This window comes from Aythya ferina, assembly GCF_964211825.1.
Source record: "Aythya ferina genome assembly, chromosome: 5".
Taxonomy (NCBI): Eukaryota; Metazoa; Chordata; class Aves; order Anseriformes; family Anatidae; genus Aythya; species Aythya ferina.
The window spans coordinates 52,515,738-52,535,886 of NC_140301.1; the positions used below are offsets into that span (position 1 = coordinate 52,515,738).

The following is a 20,149-nucleotide window of genomic DNA, read 5'->3' on the forward strand; positions in this document are numbered from 1 at the left end:
CAGGAAACAGCCTGCACCTCACTCTTGGTTGCCACTGCCTCCCCCTGAGGTAACTCATATCCCCTTAATTTATCATTGTACAGTCAGCTGGAGTAAAAGCCGGCACACAGGAGACACTGGGCAGTTAATACAGGTTCAAATGAAACAAAGCAACATATTACATCCTTTTCCCACTCCATTAAAATAATAGCACACCAAAACTTTGGTCAGTAGTACTGTAAAACATTAAAGACAGAAGATTCCCTATTTTAGAGATATAGGCAGCATTTGGAAGTGACTCAGTTTTATTAAGTTACATAACTCCATCATTGTCTATGAGATCCAAACAGATATAAAAATACACAAGAAAATCTAAAAATCAATCAACACAAAAGACTAGAAGCCACCTGCTGGCACAGGAGACCCAGAGAAACACACCCCCGTTTGGTGCAGGTAGCTGACACTCTTAGCAGAAATGACCACAAAGCAGCTTATCAGAGCCAATACAATTCACAGTCCATGCTCAGCTACAAAGACAATTTTGGCCTACGTTAACACACTGCCTGAGAAGTCTGGTGGCTCAAGCACTGCCGTTCAATTACTTCCATGACAGCTGAGCCACCTCCTTCAGAGAAATCGGTAGCATGCAGAATAAAATAAGACAGCAAGTAGATACTCATCTGTCATCCCCTAACATTTAACAGCCTTTAACATCAAGCTCAAGAATCTTTCTGAAAAATAAAAACGATCTAAGTTACATTCCATATTGATTCTTAACGGGACATCAGCAGTTGCAGTCTCAGAAATATTCCTTTTGCTTATGTTGTACTACCTGGATGCAGCCTGCTTCAGAGCTCACAAGCACCTGTTTGCTTATACTCACTGGAGATAAAGCTGACCTGAAGCCAAGTCACTCACATCTCAGCACACTTCAGCCCAGGGCTGCAAAGGCAGGTGGAATTCTCCCTGCAGCTCACAGGCCTGCTGCTCTGGCCTGGTAGCAGATCTCAGAATTAAATGGAAGCCCTCAGTGCTAGTTCTCCTCTACTTCAAAAAGTATAGAACGGAAGAGAGATTAGAAGAATTGCTGAACAGTAAGGGGTAAAGGACAGGGAGAGATGGAACAACTGGAATAGTCATTTGGTGGAAGAGATGCAGGCATGAGCCAATGTAGGGCAGAGCAGCTAAAAACAGAAAAAGGGAGCAGAGAAGGTTATGGCAGACGAAGGGCAAGTACAAGAATGTAAAGCAATGGTAAAACACTCTTGGGCACTGAACTTGTCTTTTAATTACTAAAACACAAACATCTTCAAAGTAGGGCTCCAAATACATCAGACTAAAACCATACAACACTAGTGGGGCACCTTGAAGGTAACATCAACAACTGGTATACTTTGTTTAGATTTGAGGTCCTTTCTCCCATTTTACACCTGGTATTCTTGGTTAAATTATTATTATTAAATATCTGAAACCAGGCCTAGGAAGCTGAAGAGTTTCTAATAAGTCAGCTGGCAAAGGATGGCTAAAATTGAAGTCATAATCCCTTGTTTGTTATGAAAAACTGCACAATCACAGATTTGCCAACGTTAGCACAAGTCTACGGTATCTAGAGAAGGGGGAAGATTGAACCACTGTTGTATACACTGCATGCATCTACTCTGCAGAGAACAGACTTCATTAATCCCTTCTTGGTTTCAGGTTGAGAAAAGAATGACGGTATGCAAATACTAATGTGATACAGGGAAGCAGCCACTCTGCAGAGTAATAGCAAAAGAAGTTACTAGAATTAGCTAAATCTTTATTTGATCCGCTTACAAAGAACACTGACTCCAACAAATCCATCTAATTATTGGGAAACAAATTCCTAACGCATCTAGTCGTGTAATTGGAATCAAAGATAACACCGCTGTGACAATACTCTGACCTGGGAAACTAAAGATACTCCTAGATCTACGAACAACACAGTACTGTCAGATTGAGTTTTGTTTCACTTCAGTTGCTAGTCAGACATTAAATTCAAGGCTGCCTCAAATTAATAATTTGTTACCAGAAGTTTATATTTAATTCAAAAGTAACACAAAATGCTAAAGGACAAAAGAGTGGCTAAATCCAAGGCAAGATCCCAAATCTAAGCATGTATTTCATAACTACTATAGCTTATTAACTTGCTAATTCCAAACTATTATACTAATAACCAAAGTACTGCACAGTCACATCTTCACACTCTCCTCCCTCCCCCCCCAACAAGCTTTCTTATGCAGAAGGAATGCTTCTTACTATAAACACCTCACCGATCTTCAAGGCAAGATAACTTACTAGCTGCCACAGGAAACAATTCAGGCTCTTTCTTAATGATTAATAGTCCTATTGCCTCCCCTTTGAACCAGCTCCTCAGACAACTATTTGACCAGAAAAGTAAAAATATTTACTCTTCGCAGAAAAGAGGCAAGTAAATAGACTGTTAAACCCTACTGCTTTGCCAATAGACTTTTGTCATTTCTTTGCTTTGCTTGAGTTTAGCTCTTCCCAAAGACTACCACAGATTTTTTTTTCTTCCCCAAATTCATTTTGAGCAAGTTCATGAAGAAATTGGGTACTGTTTTTGCTTGTTTATTAAGCTAATTTCATCAAAATATAGCTTCTAATTGAGAATGAAGCAAGTCACCCTGGTTGACTGCAGCCATCAGCACACAGACAGGCCAAACAGCACAGGCCTCTGAAGAGGCTTGGTGCTTAAGCCACAGACATTGTGCCACGTCCTTTAATGAGTGCCAAAGGCCATGACACTCTGATAGTAAAGATACAGAGCCCCCAAGATTTCAGAAGTTTTCAGAAGTTCTCAAATTGCCTCTTTCTTTCAAAGAGCAACCACTAAACCCACTCATTTGCTGAAGACAACCCAGCATGTCAGTTTAACTATACAACGAGCACCGTTATGGTAAAGCCTGAAATCTGAGATGCAGTAGACAGATCTATGACAGTAAAAATGTCATTCATCTATAAATTTCCTATGGAACAAGATGTTTTATTTCTAAATTATATGTCATACTGAAGCTAGAGGTGTATTCAGCGACTGAGATCTGAGCTCAGTGTACAGACCAGGCTGCCTCAAACTGGAAGCAGTACCAAACTACACAAGGCTCCAGGCTCCTTCCTGGATTCCTTCCCCCAGGGCCCTAAATGCAGCCCTAGCCACCCCATACCAAGGAGGTATTTTCAACAGCACGCCAGCCCAGCCAGCTAAACATACCCAAAGCCCTGTTGAAGCACAAGCTGACACGCTTGAGCCCCGACCATATTAAGTTACCCAAGTGAGCACAGCCCGGGGCACACCCTGCCCCTGCGCCCACCACACAGCTCACACTCCTGCTCGGTATTTTACACCAGGTACCGGCCCCACAGGATGCTCCAGCTGTTTACTCACCTACATCAGCTTCAAAACACTACGCAGGATTTTGTTCTTTTTTTTTTGTTTGTTTTTTTAAAGAAAAAAGAGCTTGCAACTGAAAGCAGAAAACACAAGAGGTTAGGTTAACGCGGGCAGTAAAAAGCCGCGGGGTGAAGCCGCCGCCTGAGGAGACAGGTGCTTGTGGGGGGGTTAAAGGGGCGAAAAGCGGCTTCGTTTTAACTTTATTTCAGGGAAACTTTGTGCCCAGGAGCGAGCCCAGCGGAGGGAGCAGACACGGAGCCCGAGCACCCCCCGGGCCGGCAGGGGGCTGCGAGGGCCGGCTCGTTGGGGAAGGCTGCAGCCAGCCCTGACAGCCGCGGGGCCCGGCAGCCGTTAGCAGCCGTTGGGGCGCGAGGCGAGGCCGGCAGCAGCGCGGCCCGGGGCAGGCGGGCGCCATTTGCTGGGCCCGGGGCCCTGAGGGGAGTGTGGGGGGGGGCTCCGGCACCACAGGGCCAGGAAGGGGGAGCAGGGGGGGAGGCCAGGGAAGGAGGGGAGGGGGTGAGGGCAGCGCCACGGCCCCCGCCTTACCTGCCGAGCCCGAGCGGAGCCGAGCGCGGCCGAAGGGAGCCGAGCGGAGCCGAGCGCCGCGCCCCGGACGCCGCTGCCCGCGGGTGGGGAGGCGGCGGCCCAGCTCCCCCCCCCCCCCGCCCCACAGCCCCGCACTCCCAGCGCGCGGCGCGGCCCCGCCCCTCCGGCCCCGGCCCGTGCTCGCCACTGGTCCAGCTGAAGCCACGCCCCCCACCGCAGCCAACCCGCGCCTCAAGCCGCCCCACCCGCCGCTGCCGGCCCTAAAAAAGGGCACGGCGGCGCCCCCGCACGCCCCTCCTATTGGCTGGGGCTTAAGCCCACGCCTCCTCTTTCCTATTGGCTTACGCGGCTCGCAATCTTCCCCCTCCTCCTCTCCGATTGGTCCGCAGCGCGCCTGCTCCTGGCGCTCCGCAGCGGCTGGGCGACACGCGATTGGCCGCGGCGGGGAGTCCCTTCTCCTCCCATTGGCCAGAGGGCCGCGGCCGCCCCGCCCCGCCACCGCCGCGCTGCCGCCCGGGCGGCCAGGCCGTGCTCCCCAAGATGGCGGCGCGCAGGGCGCCGAGGCCGCGCCGCCCGTAGGGGCTCCAGGGGCCGGCTCTGGGCGGCCGCTTCCCGCGGCGGGGGAGGGGGCTCCGGGCACCCCCGGGCGGCCTGAGGGGAACCGCGGGGCGGCGCTGGGCGGCGGCTTCCTGCCGGGCGGGGCGCCGGGACAAGGCGGTGAGGGGCCGTGAGGGGCCGTGAGGGGCTCGCGCTGGGTGCGGGGCGGTTTGGGGGGCTCGGGGGGCGGTTGAAGCCGTTTGGTGCGTTACAAACGACAGTAACCGCTGCCCATCTCCTTCCTCGCAGGTTGCAGAGCTCGCGGCCGATCGGTGAGTGAGGGGGGGGTCCGGGGGGGCTGTGAGGGGCTGCTCGCGTACTGGGAGGTGACAGAGCTCATCCTGAGCGCTTGGGTATTTATAGGTAACGAGTTGTATCGATCATTCGTTTATCTGTAAATAATAGAAGTTGCACTGGTTATTCGCTTATTTATAAATAACCGAAATTGTATCGATCGTTTATTTATAAATAGCAGAAATTGTATTGATCATTCACTTACTTGTAACTAGCACTATTTGCATTGATCAATCACTGATACCACAAGACATGAAGATCCTTCACGAACCGACCTGGCACCAAGGTGGTTTCCTCTCTTCTGAAAAAGAAACTTCCTGAAGTTAAGGGAGAGAGATGTATTACACCAGCACTTTTTTTTTATTTTTTTACTTTTTTTTTTGGCTGTTTGTGTGATCTTTCATCTGTTTTCAGAAGGAAGACTTCTGGAAAATTAAACAGCTTAATTTTAATGAGCTTGCGCTCGGGTCTTCCGCTGACTGTTTTGCTTAGAGCAAGTCTGTTGCATCATATTTTAATCTGCATTTCTTACTGGAAGCCTTGCCAGTGACTACATGCACAGTAATTTGTGCATGGTGTCTGCACAGTTTATTGAGTTAAGATAAAAAGAGACTTGTGCCTGAAAGAAATAAAAGTGCCAAGGCAGTGCTCATTCTCTCCTTAAATTGTGTCGTGGCCGGACATCACTCATAGCTCAAATACCAGGAAGCTGTTTGCAGAGCACCATGGTGTCACTGTAGATACGTGAAATGCTGATCAACGTAGGGAAATGCCACACGCTGCCTGTAATCAGCCGCCTTGTTTTAGTGGGGATTTTTGATGGTGCCTTACCATTCAGGCTCACAACAGTTGTGTTAATCTCTGTATGTGACAGAACAGTAATTTGGTACCGTTTTTTCTTCAAGTAACTCAAGTACAGATCACTTCAGAAAGTTTTTTGGAGGTGGTTGCTGCCATTTTACCATCTGGTTACATTCAGGAACCCAGCTGGATGTTTAAATTGCCGTTCAGACTGACCTAATGTGTGCATGTCCTAATTATGAACAGTGATCTGATTTTGTGCCCCCACCCCAACTTTTCAAATCTTCCTGCTACTGTTCTTGGGTTGTTTTTCCTTATCTTGTGGACAAAGTAAGGGAAAGCTGTTCTGTTGACAACTAGCAGATATTTTTGTAAGGTATTCTCAAAGTTTCTTTATTAAACAAGTGATAGCAAAAATAACATATTTTTATTTTTTTGAACTGTGGTTGCGCTATATGGGGAAGATAAGATGAGGTTAAATGTGACTTATCTTGAAGTGGAAAAAACATCCCCTCCATTTTTAAAGAAATTCTTTTTGCTTTTCTTAAAGGATCTGAAGCTACTCACCGGAGACTTCTTTTCTGAAAATTTATCGAGCAAGAACAATTCTATTTTAATAAATGAAGGAGAACAAAGAAAACTCCAGCCCTTCTGTAAACTTGGCAAACCTGGACCATACAAAGCCATGTTGGTACTGGGATAAGAAGGACTTGGCACATACACCTTCACAGCTAGAGGGGCTTGATCCAGCTACTGAGGCACGGTACCGCAGGGAGGGGGCCAGATTCATATTCGATGTCGGAACACGTTTAGGGCTGTATCCTTTAAACTCATGGTGGCATGAAATGTATTGATGAATGGGAGTTTTAAGAATAAAAGAGAAATAGCGTTATACATGTAGTTGGTTGTTCAAATGTTTCTGTATCATGATGAAAAATGTTTTTGAGCTTAAACGCCTTTTGATGTAATGTGTTTCTACGTAGTTTTTAGCCATTTGTTGGAATAGTGAAGGTTTCGTCTCAAGCCCTTGGGCAACAGAGAAGTCAGAGGATACAGTCTTGCTAATTATGGATATTCTGGCTGTAACCAGATGTGGTCCCTTATCACATGGATCTACATAATTTCTCAAGTCTTGAATTTTCCATTCATTCTTCTACATGTTTTGCCTCTGGAGCTTCTGGTATATTCCCACCTTTCCCCTCCTTGTCTCTTTTTTTGGTTGTTATTTAGGTTCAGATTTACAGATCTGTATACATTTAAGCAATTTCTCCTTGCTGTCTCACTTTCTCACAGACTGCCACTTAAACTTTTTACTTCCTGCATTTTTAGTACTTCTTGTAAATCTCTTGAGTTTACGAGAATTTCTTTGTTTAACCTGGCGAAGATGAAACTGTACATTTCTCCTTAAAGAGAAGAGCACGTTCCTATTTTTGTTGGATTTGTAGTTGTGAATAATTAGTAACCATTTTCCACAGTAACATTTTTCAGGCAAAGTGATTGTTCTTCTGCTCCTTTATGTACTTATCACCATTTTGGACCTTTTTTGAGGCAGGTGTGGATTAACATGTGGATGACCACTCATGGAGGTGATCAGGGCTTTGCATGCTTCCAATAAATGCTTTAGGTATCAGCTGTATCAGGGTTGAATCACAGTATTTACACAGTCTTAGGGGGGTTTGTAGCTTTTTTCCTAAAGCTACTGTTTTACGTGCAGTGTTTTTTATCAGGTCACTGAATGGATAATTACCTGAGGAGCTTGATATAGCAGGGTGCATCTTTTCCGTTGTATATGCTTGGGTTTAAATTTTATGGCTTGTTTGAAATTCCTTATTCTGCACCACAGACACTATGATACTCTAGCAACCGGCATAATTTATTTCCATCGGTTTTATATGTTCCATTCCTTCAAACAATTCCCGAGATACGTAAGTATTTGCAATATTGATTGCTTAATACTGTGATTACACGAACCATGGGCTGTTTGAAGTAACAAGTCGATTGGGTACTACTGCTCGCTGCAACTGTGGATGATGAAAAACAAACGTTTTATCTTTTAATCAACACAGCTTTAAATATGCTGCACCTGCCTGCTTACTTATACATTTTATTTGTGGTTGGAAGTGTATTTATATTGACAGTGTGGTTATGTCTTGCTGATACTGTTCTTTAGAAGTACGAGGTAAGAGTTTTGGCACAGTTGTATGGCTAAAAGAAAAAAAAAGTGGAATTACCATCCTAAAACTGCTTAAAAGACAGTGCTGAAACAAGACAAATTCTGCTTTGGGTGTCTAACCATGAAATAAAGTTCTGTAAAATGGACAGTCCTCAAAATTCTGTATTTTGCTTTGAGAAAGAAAAGATTAAATTAACACTGTAATGATATTAAAAATTAATATGCTTATTAAGTCTTTTCTGGGAAACTTCTATGGATCTGTTAATAGAAACTTCCAGTGCTTTAACAGTGCTACACTGTATTGCATGTCTAGATGCAGATAACTTTGAAAGCACTTTCTTTTTTAGGTGACAGGAGCCTGCTGTCTCTTTCTGGCAGGAAAAGTTGAAGAAACACCTAAGAAATGTAAAGATATAATTAAAACAGCCCGTAGCTTGCTAAATGATGTGCAGTTTGGACAGTTTGGAGATGATCCAAAGGTAAAAAAATAAAAAAAAAAATCACGTTGAAATAGATTTTATCCTATTATACTCCAGCAAAGTGACATTCCTTAGAACAGTGACTGATTTTCAGTCGTTCCAAATTGCACATTCAACATGCATTTATGGCTCTTTTGGGTGACATGGGTAACTATGAAAATAATTGTTGCTAACACAAGTAGTTTGGGGAGCTTACTGCAGTAAATGTTGGTAGAAAAAGTTTGTTTGATTTCATGTGAATTCTGTTGTTACTTTGCAAATGAAATTAAACTTGAGTCATTGTGGACGGAACTAGAAATGCTATCAAGATTTAAATCATAGTTGGCAGTTTTAATGTGGTTTTAAGAACAGCAAATCCTAAGTCAAATAAGAGAGTATCATCTTTAAAGTATTAAGAAGTTTCGTGTTTAGAGCTTCTGGCTTAGTAAAACTAAACTTCTTTTGCAGTTGTTACAAATGGCTCGTATAAGTGCAGGAAAGATATAAAACTCCATGAAGAAATGTGGTGGGAGTATTTTTTTGTTGTAGTTCTGTGTATTTGACACTTTTATGCTGTATCTCTTTCGGTTCTTTGTTCCATGTAGGAAAAGGAATTCTAAACATCACTTCCACCCTTCTGCCCAAAATAAATACGGAGAATATTTGGGTTTAAAATAGCCTTTAAGTTGGAGAGGTTTCTGTTCTCCTTGGAGATAAACCCTAATCAAGCAAAAGCAGACAAACATGTTTGCCTGGAGATGTTCTGTAATCATACTTTATACCAGCGTAAAATATTTTTGAGTGAAAAAAGGAATAATATTGTGGTTACCTTGTTTTGTGCTCTAGGAAGAAGTGATGGTCCTTGAAAGAATCTTACTACAAACAATAAAGTTTGATTTGCAAGTGGAACATCCATACCAATTTCTTCTCAAGTATGCCAAACAACTCAAAGGTAAAATATTACAGGGTGCAATGCCAGTTCTTAACTTCTGGCACTTAATTTACATTAACAGAACAAGAGTGTTCTTTTCCAAACCATTTGTCCTTTCTAATAACTTTATTTTTTACAACTTTCCTTACTGTTTTTCAGGAGACAAAAATAAAATTCAAAAACTGGTTCAAATGGCATGGACATTTGTCAATGACAGGTAAGGTACTGCTAGGAAACCTTTTAAAAGTTAAATAGTTACTGTTGCTTACTTTATTCTTGGTTTAGATATTTCTGACATTCCTTTGCGTTTATATGTTTTCAGCTCATAATGAGGATAGATGAGGTATTTCTCGATCTATGTATTCTTTACATTTTTCTTTCTGTCTTTCCCATGGTAATTCTATTGAGCGTGGAATCTAGGATGACTGCAGAAGTAGGCCAGGAATCTATGGAGGGAAAAGGAAGAAGAGAAAAACAAATTTTGTAATACAGGGAAGCAGTAGCTTTTACTATGACATGAACTTACTCAGTAGATGTCAATAATACTAATAATATCAGTTATTTTAGCACCAGTTCTATTAAAGGCTATTTGGTGAATAACCTTTTGCAGTTTTTAAAGCTAGATTTAAAACTTGCATCCAGATTGCTTGACAAGTTGCTTTACAATTTTGTGTTAGCGTTTTTTCTTTTTATTAAAATTATTATTTATTTATTTATATTTATGTCTCTACATTTTATTGAAAAACATTTGGAAACTCTAAAATCCAAATTTGGGCATCATTCTCTACCCAGCTGAAATGCAGTGACAGCACGCTTCAGTAGCAACGAACATGAGTGCTGTATTTAGTTAACAGTAGAGGTGAGGCTGCAGTGGAATGCAGCTGCCCACACTGGAATATAATGCTGGCTCTTCCCCCTCAGCAACCTCTCTACTCCCATGTAGTGTTAGGTTTTCTATTTTTGAACTCAAAACTGTGTTCATATATGAAGCAAGCACATGCCCTTTGTATTATGTGTATCTAAAATTGCCTTGTTTAATGACAGCAGTAGTGCAGAAACGGCTTAGTTTTGTAAACTTTTTGTTTGATTTGGCTGTTTTTAAGTTTCTCCATTAAGTTTGTCTGAGAAGTTGAAGTGTGGGAGTTGATACCTCGGTAATTCTAACTGTTGTATATTAAAGTTCTGTACTTCAACAATCACAATTATCTCCAGGCTTGTGAATTTATTTATTTATTTATTTTTAATATTCCAGCCTCTGCACTACCCTGTCACTGCAGTGGGAACCGGAGATCATAGCTGTTGCAGTTATGTACTTAGCAGGCCGATTGTGTAAGTTTGAAATACAGGAGTGGACATCAAAACCAATGTACAGACGATGGTGGGAGCAGTTTGTCCAAGATGTTCCTGTGGATGTTCTGGAAGGTATGAGAAACACTTGCCACTAAAAGAGGAATATTTAACTGTTTGATCTAGGGTCACAGGTAAATGAAGATTGCTTTCTTTCTGGGTCTTAGTCAAAATAAGCATGTAGAGTGTGCAGCCTAGGGCATATGTGCTATGCCCTAACCAGGCTTTTAATTGAACTTACTATAAAGAACTCATTTAGCTCTTCTGTAAAGGTTTTTTCCTCCTTTGGTTCAGCTGTTGGAAGAAGAATTTCAGTCATTTACTTAGTTTCCTGAAACTCTTGTGGTTGGCCTATAGAATCTTTGAATATCCCGGTGGGTAACCATGTTGTAAAAGGAAGTTAAGTTGGTTAAACAGGACTTGCCCCTTGTGAACCCCTGTTGGTTATGACCAGTGACTGTGTATTTCAGTGTGTCTGTCTTAACATACAGTCTTCTTTCACTCACTTTCTTGCTATGCTATTGTCCTGTTGCTATGCTGTTAACTGGCTTTCTAGGCACATGATCATGACATGCAGTGTACTAGTACCAAGACACTTAGTTGTTCTTCTCAAGAATATGCATATACAACTGTACATTGTTCAGCACAGGCAGAAGAAAATCAGAAATGCAAGTATAAATTGAAAAATAGTCCATTTTTAAAAAATGCAATCCGTAGTCATAAGAACAAATAATTGCAATGAATTTTTCTGAAGTTTATATCCAGCAAAAAGCTGAGTTGATTATTGTGTATTAAATATTCGCTTGTACATTATGGGTGTGTAATCATTGGATTTTATTTATTTATCTTTAAAGACATCTGTCACCAGATCCTGGACCTGTACTCCCAGGGAAAACAGCAAATGCCTCATCATACTCCTCACCAGCTGCAGCAGCCACCGTCTCTTCAGTCCACTCCCCAGGCACCTACAGTACAGCAATCACAGCAAGCACAGGGTTCAGAGCAATCACAGACTCAGCAGCAAAAAGAGTCACAACAGTCATCACAGCAACAGCAGCAGCAGCAGCAGCAAACACAAGCACAACAATCTAAAAAGCCCTCTCCCCAGTCAAGCCCTCCTAGAAATATTAAAAGACCAGCAGTAAGTTTAACTTTGAACTTTAACTTGCATTTTGTTTTCAATCTGACCTGATGTCCCTTTTATTTTAAGGCCGTGGTGCAGCAGACTTCTTTGCTTTAAGAATGAGCCTGGTAGTTAATTTTTTATGGTGGACTTCAGTTGGTTGTATGGCAAGTACATTAGTATAGAACACCGTTGACAGTTCTGGCATAGTATATTCTTATTTCACTTGGGTCAAAACCAACTGAGCAGACTTTCTATTCAGCCTGAACTACTAAGGTTCATGGTTCTGTGCCATCAAAATCTGTTGGTTTTGCTATTGAGCAGGCTTAATTAAGGAAAGATCTCTTCGAGTAGCAATATGCACAATGAAGACGTTAATTGGATTTCTTGGTCTTTAATAAGTCTTTAATAATGTGGAAAAAAAAAATTCTAAAAGTATGAAAAAATTCTTAGAAAAAGTCCTTCAAAATAATTGAATAGAAGCCTTTAAATACTTCATGCATTGAAGTGTCACTTTTTATTATCACCTCACCACTAAAATTAAGAAACTTCATGAGCAATTGGATAATATCAGAAGTTGCCCATGTGCTTTTCTATAGTCATCAAGGCCAAGCAAAGCTTTTAAACCTTTATCTACAGTTTTTGTGTTTAACTTCTAAGTTATCCAAAAAAGTGGTAAAGTGTTACTCAAATCTTGATGTACCTAGTATTTTCAGAAGCAAACTGATTGGAAGAAGTCCATTGAGGAAATACACTTTTGTCCAGCTTTTACAGCTTTTGCTCCTACTTATTTTAACTACTGCATGCCCAAAGTAGAGACCAGATATAAAGAGGAAAAAAAAGGAAGTAAGAAATGATGTAATGAACTGGGATTGGAAGAATGAAGCATATTCATAATGGCAGCCTCCTAAAAAAGAGAAAAGTGACTTCCTAAAACTGTGGTCTTCACAAGATACAGCCTGCTGCTGGAAGAAAAAACGTTCACTGAAATATAGTTAGTGAACTGAATACTTGCTTTAGAGTTACTCAGGATAAAAAGCTTGAAAACTGGGAGAGCTTTTCTCTACAGTATATATTGATTTGCATGCTTTTTCTACCATCATCACAAGCTCTGCTTGGGTTGTCAGATCTGTAGGGCAGGGAACTCTTTTCCTCCTTTTATTCAACAAAATCATCTAGGACAGTTTGGCATGTTAGAAACCATAAACAGCAGTTAGGATTTTTCTGTGTGTTTCCATCTGATTGAACGTTGTTAGGAAAGCCTGTTCTAAAGCTCTACGATTACAGCACTAGTGATTATACCTCATCCCATGTGTTAATGATTTATCTCTCAGAAAAAAAGCAATGCATTTTGCACAAACAGTATCTGTTGATCTTTAGCAATGCTCCCTCGTCGAGCCGTCAGAGCCTCTTAGCTTTTCTTAGAATTTTAGTTGCACCATCTAATAGTTAAGGAAGCAAATAATACAAATAAAAAGGTAAGTCTGATGCAGTGTAGATATACAGAACAAATACAAAATAAAGGGTGACTCAGAGGAGTTTGTGCTGTTCCCCTGCAAAACAACAAAATTTGAGAAAAGCAGATACGATGATCTGAACTAATTCTTTCTCCAGAAAACAATGTGGGAGAACAATATGTGTAGTGTTTGAAAGATTTACTTGGTGCTACAAAGATATTCTTCGGTTAGATGAGCCATAAACCTTTTAAAAAATGTTTGCCTTCTTCTATAAATAGCGCTTTGTAGGACTTCTCCAGTTTGTATAGAATATAAATATACTTTGTTCCTGGAGGCCAGATTTTCCATTTACATGAACTCCTATAACTCCATTATCTTTTGTGGAGCCAAGATACTTTAAAGCAGCTGAGGCATTGGCCCATGACTTACAAGCCCTTACCAGATGTCTAAAGCATCTGCACATCCTCTGCATCTCTGGTGGTGAAGAGCACTTGAATTTTCAGTTGACTTCACTAAAAATATACTCATGAATCATGAGATGGTATATTTGGTTTGATTAAACTAAGAATTATTAGTGGTAACAATTTAATGCATGTAAAAACAGCATTAAAAGAACAGTTCTGTTATTATGTGGATTAAGCTTGTTTACAAAATATTAAATAATAATTAGCATGCTAATAAATCATTAATTTTGACTCAGGGTTGTCCTGGCTGGAGCAATAGAAACTACAATATGATACAAAGACAAAAAAAAAAGCTCATTTCTATTTTAGCAACTGCCATTATTAGAGAAGTAATAGGCTTTGGTTTTGTTGTCTGACTTTTTTTATGCATAAGGTAAAAACTCATTTTTGTTTTTTTGTCCCATGAGCTATTTTGTGTTTGGCTGCAGTTGCTTGTTCCATATTACTGGCAATGCACCTCAGTGACGTTTTCTGAACACCGTTTTGTGTTCACAAATGCACAATAACTAAATTGCTTCCACTTGAATTAATCAACTGACTTCACAAATTGATGTATTGGAAATTCTGCCAGTAAGTAATGAGGACTTGCAGTTGTTTGAAAGAGCAAGGATATTTGATATTTTCACACGGTTTTGCAAACAAGGAATTTAGTGCTAGAAAATGGGGAAAAGGCCGGCTGAGTAAAATGAAAGCAGCAAATGAGTCTATGAGAGTCACCAAGAAAGCGGTGTGTGTTTGGAATGGAAAGATGAAGATTATCCTTAAAAACTTGGAAAACAACCAGAAGGTGACTGGAGATGAATGGTCTTAAGATGATGAGTGGAGATGAATGATGCTTAAGACCACAAGGTGATCCTAAGCAGGCCTCAGGTACCTTTGTACTGGACAGCAGAAGTCCTGAGAACACCCAGCACAGTTAAGGGGAATTTATTGTTCAAATTCGAGTGAAATGTCAGCCCCTTCTTCCTGCAGAATCTGAAGTGATGGGAACTGAGCAACAGTTGGGGAAGATAAAACCACTAGACCTAAATAGTCCCTGTAATAAAAGACCCTTTCATTTAAAAGGCACACACTTCCATTCAGTAGAAGCGTACCCTTCTTATTTTTATCCCAATTTTAAATACATTTGTACATACTTTGACATACTTTGATCAGGTTTTCAGCTTTTTTTAACTATTCATCTCAGTTGGACTAAGGAAGCTGGAAAGATTTCTCATATTCCCTTGTCTGTGAAGTTAAAAAAGAAACCAGCCAACAACTGGTGATCAGAAGGATGATGTGGGGTTTTGTGGGTTTTACTCAATGTGCATTTCTTTGTTCCTGGCATAATATTTGGCTTTTATACAGAGCTTCCCATCTAAGGGCTTCTGAAGTGTATTACACAGAGCACTATTTTCACAGTCCTATCCTGGTAAATAAAGCGTGAAGGCCTGCAGGGGTTTTGACAAAGGTCAAATGACAGGTCAAAGCAGAATCGGGAACAGAGGCCAAGTCTCTTGTTCTCAGCTCAGCAAGTAATACACTGGACCATGATGTACGTGCAGCAGATGCTAAATAAATTAAATGAGATGTAATACTCAACCATGAGAACAACAGGAAATCCTCAATCTAAAATAGCTTCAATTTTTTTTCAGTCTTCATTCTTCTAGGTAAGTTGGGCTTTCCCAAAGTGGTTTGACTTTGTTCAGTGTTTGCACTACACCTTGCTAAAGAGTTTGTGCATTAGTAACCTTCTAATAAAAATAGGAGAATAAATAATGGGTTTCCATGACTCCTTTTAGGAGAGGGACAAAGATACTGCTGTTGAGTTGGAAATTGGTTCTGGTTTAGTCAGATTTGTACAAAAGCTCTTCAACAAGCTATCAGTTGTTTCCTGTTTGGCTTGCTTTTTCATTTTTTAAAATGCTTTGTATTGCAATAGTTGACTTGTTTCCATCTTTTTTTTTTTTAAACAGACTGTCTCTCCAAAAGAAGAAACAAAGACAACAGGTAAATGTTAACAATTTCTTTTTTCATTTTATGCAAGCAAAATTACTGTCTTCAGGAGAATAAGTTACTCACTGACATGTGCTTAGTTTGTTTGCTTATGGGCCTGGCAGTTCTAAGCTATTTTGATACTAATGCTGCATCTTTAATTGCCTACTGTAAGATTTATAAAATGTTCCTAGCTTAAAAACTTGTAAAAATGGAGTATAACTGTGCCCCGAGAATCCCTTAATACAGTTTACACTCAGTAAACATCTTGCTAAACTACGCAGCTCTCAGTGTACAACTCCATGCATTAATTGGGCTCAGTTTAGCAAGCTGTGGGACATGGAAACGATGGAAGGTACCATGCCACTGAATGCCTGCACTAATAAGTCTGTTGGTAATCAGTGACATTTTAACTGGCTGTTGTAAAAGGCATCTTACTGCAATACGCAGTCTAACTTAAGAGATGTTTCACTGCAGGGTCACATCTTTTGGTATGGACGTGCTTTTATTTTTCCTTCTCTTCTGCTGTTTTGGAGCACTTTATTTCAGGACAGCTAGGATTAATTCTGTAACCTTTCCTAAGTAGTTTTGGCACTTCTCCCTTTCAGGCTCTGCAGACAGATTCCAGAGAACTCTCTCTTCTCCCTCCTCTCTCCTGTGTAACTGCCTTTTTTCTTTTGTTTCTATTTATTTTCTTTTGAGTTTTGGATACATGTTCCCTGATGTTAGCAGAACATAACAGTTCAGCCTCCCATGAGATTTATTTAACTCTTTTAAAGTTCATTTTTTTTGCTAGAAAATGTATGTGTGCATCTGTGCAGTCATACTGTTACTGGGTCACTTTGTCTCCAGTTATAAAATACGGAGCTTGAATTTGTATGCCTATGTTCTTTTGCAAGACTGGTGCATGATGCCTGGTGCCACGTAATTTATACAAGGGTCTTGATTTTAGTTCTCTATTAAACATGCCTAATGTATAATGTTTCCACTGCACTTTGCATAGAGTAATATGATGGATGGTGAGTGTTAGAATGGGACTATATAAGGGCTCTGGAAAATACCGCAGAGCAATAGCTAATTAGGAACTTCCAAATGTTTTTCAGAACCACCACCACCATCTAAAATTCCTAAAATTGAAACTTCACATCCACCAATACCTCCTGCACACCCACCTCCAGGTAAGCTTTTATCTTCTAAAACAAATTTACCGTTGCAGTTAATCTTTCATTCATACACTTGTAGTGACCTTGGGGGAGGGGTTGTTGCCTTGATTAATCAGCTTGGCAAGTAAAAGCATTAGGTAGATAAGCTCTAGAGGGAATTTCATTGTAGTAGCACAAGCTTTTCCAGACAGAAGCAAAAACGATATGATGGAAATAAGACTATACTACATGGATGAGGGCAAAACAAAGCTCTGACTTTCAGAGGCCAGGAAGAATAAAGGTAAATGTTGCTAGCAGGCAAAGAGTGACTGAGTAGCAGGCAAAAGTCCTTTAAATGGATGGCAGATGCCATACTACTGCCCATGTAGCTTCTAACTGTCCTATAAAAGTCCTTCACGTTATATCTTTGATACAGAAATTCTGCAGGTGTGTAACTTCTAAATAATAAGGGGGACTGTTGTAAGTAAAGTAAGGACACTTTGCTGTGTCCAGAAATGGATTTTGTCTGTCAGGGAAGTTGAACACTGCACGCATGCCTTGCCTTTGCAAAATGAACTCTACTGTTGTAAAAAATGTGCTTCCAGCGTGTTGATGCATTAGTTAGCTTTCCACTGACCCTTAAATATGACATAAATATTTTACAGAGCATGGTCCATAATGTAACTGTAGGATGGCAGCTTCTAACGTGGAATTGCAAGAGAAAAAGTGCTCTGAAATATAGTAGGACCATTTTTTCCTCATTTGTTAAAAACTAATTAAGAATGAGGGAGTTCTTCTGAAGACCATATTCATCATTTCATCAGTTGTTAAATATTGAATGTACATCTTAAATCCAGAGTGATACTGGCAATGAGCAAATGGAGAAATTACTGCCTGCTATAGTTTAGGAACTACAAGTTCTGGAATTTGTAGGTACCACAGCCAGCATACCCACTTTGCATCATCTAATTATGGAGGTGTCCTAGCAGGCAATTTTGCTGTTAAAATTATGAGTGCTCAGATGAGGTAAATCCTACTTAAGCAGGTAACTAACTTGTTTCCCTTGTTATTTTAAGAGGGAAATTTTAGATTTGTTTATACAAGCACATTATTGTATAAACACACATTTGAAGAATAGCCTTTAGAGGCCATCTCTTGGCTTTTCAGGCTTTGAGGAAATAGCAGTTGAAAACTAAGAACGTCTATTGACCAAATGGGAGAAAAAAAAAAAAAGTACTAGAAGGCTTAATGATCTCCAATTCTGTTTAGCTTTGCCAGTTTGGTTGTTACATGTCACTGGGAATGACCGCTCTGTATATATCTGCTTCTAAACGACTTTTCTTAACTGGACAATGTTTTAGATGGTTATTTATTACAAGTTGGATGTCAGGTGCCCAGAATGTTTTTGTTTGGACTTTTTAATACTGACCATATGGTGATACAGAGGTGTTGCCATTAGGTCAGTCTTCTTCCTGTAGAATTCCTTACTTCACAAAGTTGGTATTAAGAGGGGAAAATATTCTGTTAAAGACTCAAGACTTTGGCCTGTGTTCTCAAATGTTTCACAACATGGGAGGCAAGTGAAATGCAGAGAATCATCCCAGGCCACTGCCTGGAGTATAAAAGGGGTAGAAGGGAGACATAGAATAAAGAAGATTGAAACTCTGATCAAAAGATTTTTTGGTGTCTTGGGTCCCCTGATATTTTAAAATCTGCTAGCAGTGATTCTGTCCATCCAGCCTGCCAGTTTCTGCTGATTGTAGAACAACATTTAAATGTTAAGAAAATAGTAGTAAGGGAAATGTATGTAACTTTTAGGATGGGAAAAAACAGAATTTTGTTCTGCAGCTTGGTTCTTTTCTAGTGATGTAACAAGGCCTGTCTGGGTACCATGTAGCATTCAGAGACAGAAAATTGTTATCTTTTGATGCGTTAACTGGAGGAGAATACAGAAGTATTCAGAAGTAATTGCTGCTGTCCTTCAGACAAATAATGAAATTTTCTCTTCCAGAGCGCAAGCCGCCTCTGACAACTGCAGTTTCGATGGGAGAAGCAGAGCCATCTACTACCGTGGACTCAGTAGACATGCCAAAGGTCCAGATTCCTCCCCCTGCTCATCCTGCCCCGGTGCACCAACCTCCACCTCTGCCTCACCGCCCCCCGCCCCCGCCCCCCACCAGTTACATTACAGGGATGTCTACCACCAATTCGTACATGTCAGGGGAGGGCTATCAGAGCCTGCAGTCGATGATGAAAACAGAAGGACCAACTTACGGAGCTTTGCCTCCGGCCTACGGACCACCGGCTCACCTACCCTACCATCCCCATGTCTATCCTCCCAACCCGCCCCCGCCAGTCCCCCCGCCGCCCCCCACCTCATTCCCTCCCCCCAATATCCCCCCTCCTACCCCCGGGTACCCGCCGCCCCCTACATACAACCCCAATTTCCCACCTCCCAGGCTGCCTCCGACTCACGCAGTACCCCCTCACCCACCTCCGGGGCTGGGCATGCCACCAGCGAGTTACCCCCCGCCCACCGTCCCCCCGGGCGGGCAGCCCCCCGTGCCACCTCCGATCCCCCCGCCTGGCATGCCCCCTGTAGCGGGACTTGGTCGTGCTACCTGGATGAGATAGCAGGAGGTAATTTGCACGATGCCCCTGTACGCTGCCCGGGCAGGAGTAGCTAGCCAAAAGCGGCATTGTAAAGATGAGGAGGGTGATTTGTATAATTTAGATGAAGAAATGAGGCCGTGAAATGAGAATTTAGATTATCTGTTTGCAGTATTGTTTATGGTGAGTTACATAGGCTTCTAGGTTTTAATCAGCTTTGCAGTATCTATTCTAACTTTATACATTTGACTTAAGTTTAAATTGTCTGAGTTATTCCAGCACTGGATTACTTTGTACTAGCAAAATTGTTAACCAGCCATATTGGCTCAATTATATCAGTAAGAAGTAAATTTCCTTCTAGAAATCGGTGCCTATTTTTGAGTATCAAAATAGCCAGATACCATGAAATTTCATCTGTAATAAGGAACTTCATTTTTCAGTAATAACTAAAAACAACACAATCTCGAGCATAAAAGCTACTTTATTTAAGAGAGATTCTGAATGCTAGCTGACTGGAATCATTTTGAGGTGTTTGCCTTGCTGATATTTTTGTTTTGGAATGTACTGGTATCTTAAAAGTATTGTATGTTTACACCTATTTGCAAATTCCTGTACATAATATATATATTTTCTAAGTGTGAAAGTCTGAATGTAACAACCTACTGTGATGTAAATCCTGGTTATAAATGGGACTAACTTCATTCACATCTACCCAAATAAAATTGGTTCTGAATTTAGAGGGCTCTCGGGTTTTTCATTTCAGTTCAGAATCCGTAACTATGGTACTTACTGCAAGATACTTCAGCAGTTGTCTCCCAAGCCT

The 20,149-nt window shown here is 41.2% G+C and overlaps 2 protein-coding genes across 3 annotated transcripts in view; one reads left to right on the top strand and one right to left on the bottom strand.

The window, feature by feature from the left end:
* The window catches only part of SETD3 (SET domain containing 3, actin N3(tau)-histidine methyltransferase), a 57,629-nt gene extending 53,548 nt beyond the window's left edge, over nt 1-4,081 (bottom strand). Inside the window, exons 1-2 of one of the 2 annotated variants that reach the window (XM_084521483.1) lie at nt 3,956-4,081; nt 3,404-3,482 (exon numbers count right to left, since the gene is read on the bottom strand). The gene's annotated coding sequence lies outside the window, so the exon portion shown is untranslated. The remainder of the gene's footprint in view (nt 1-3,403; nt 3,483-3,955) is intronic. The other variant, XM_084521484.1, reaches the window with a different exon arrangement.
* Nucleotides 4,082-4,457: 376 nt separating this feature from the next.
* On the top strand, nt 4,458-20,063 carry CCNK (cyclin K). Its single transcript, XM_084522272.1, has 12 exons — nt 4,458-4,672; nt 4,802-4,824; nt 6,198-6,464; nt 7,491-7,572; nt 8,168-8,299; nt 9,125-9,230; nt 9,369-9,426; nt 10,462-10,631; nt 11,411-11,697; nt 15,556-15,589; nt 16,678-16,752; nt 18,728-20,063. Exons 3-12 carry the CDS (start codon nt 6,268-6,270, stop codon nt 19,348-19,350), a joined length of 1,764 nt encoding a protein of 587 aa, XP_084378398.1. The 5' UTR covers nt 4,458-4,672; nt 4,802-4,824; nt 6,198-6,267; the 3' UTR covers nt 19,351-20,063.
* The last annotated feature ends 86 nt before the right edge of the window (nt 20,064-20,149 follow it).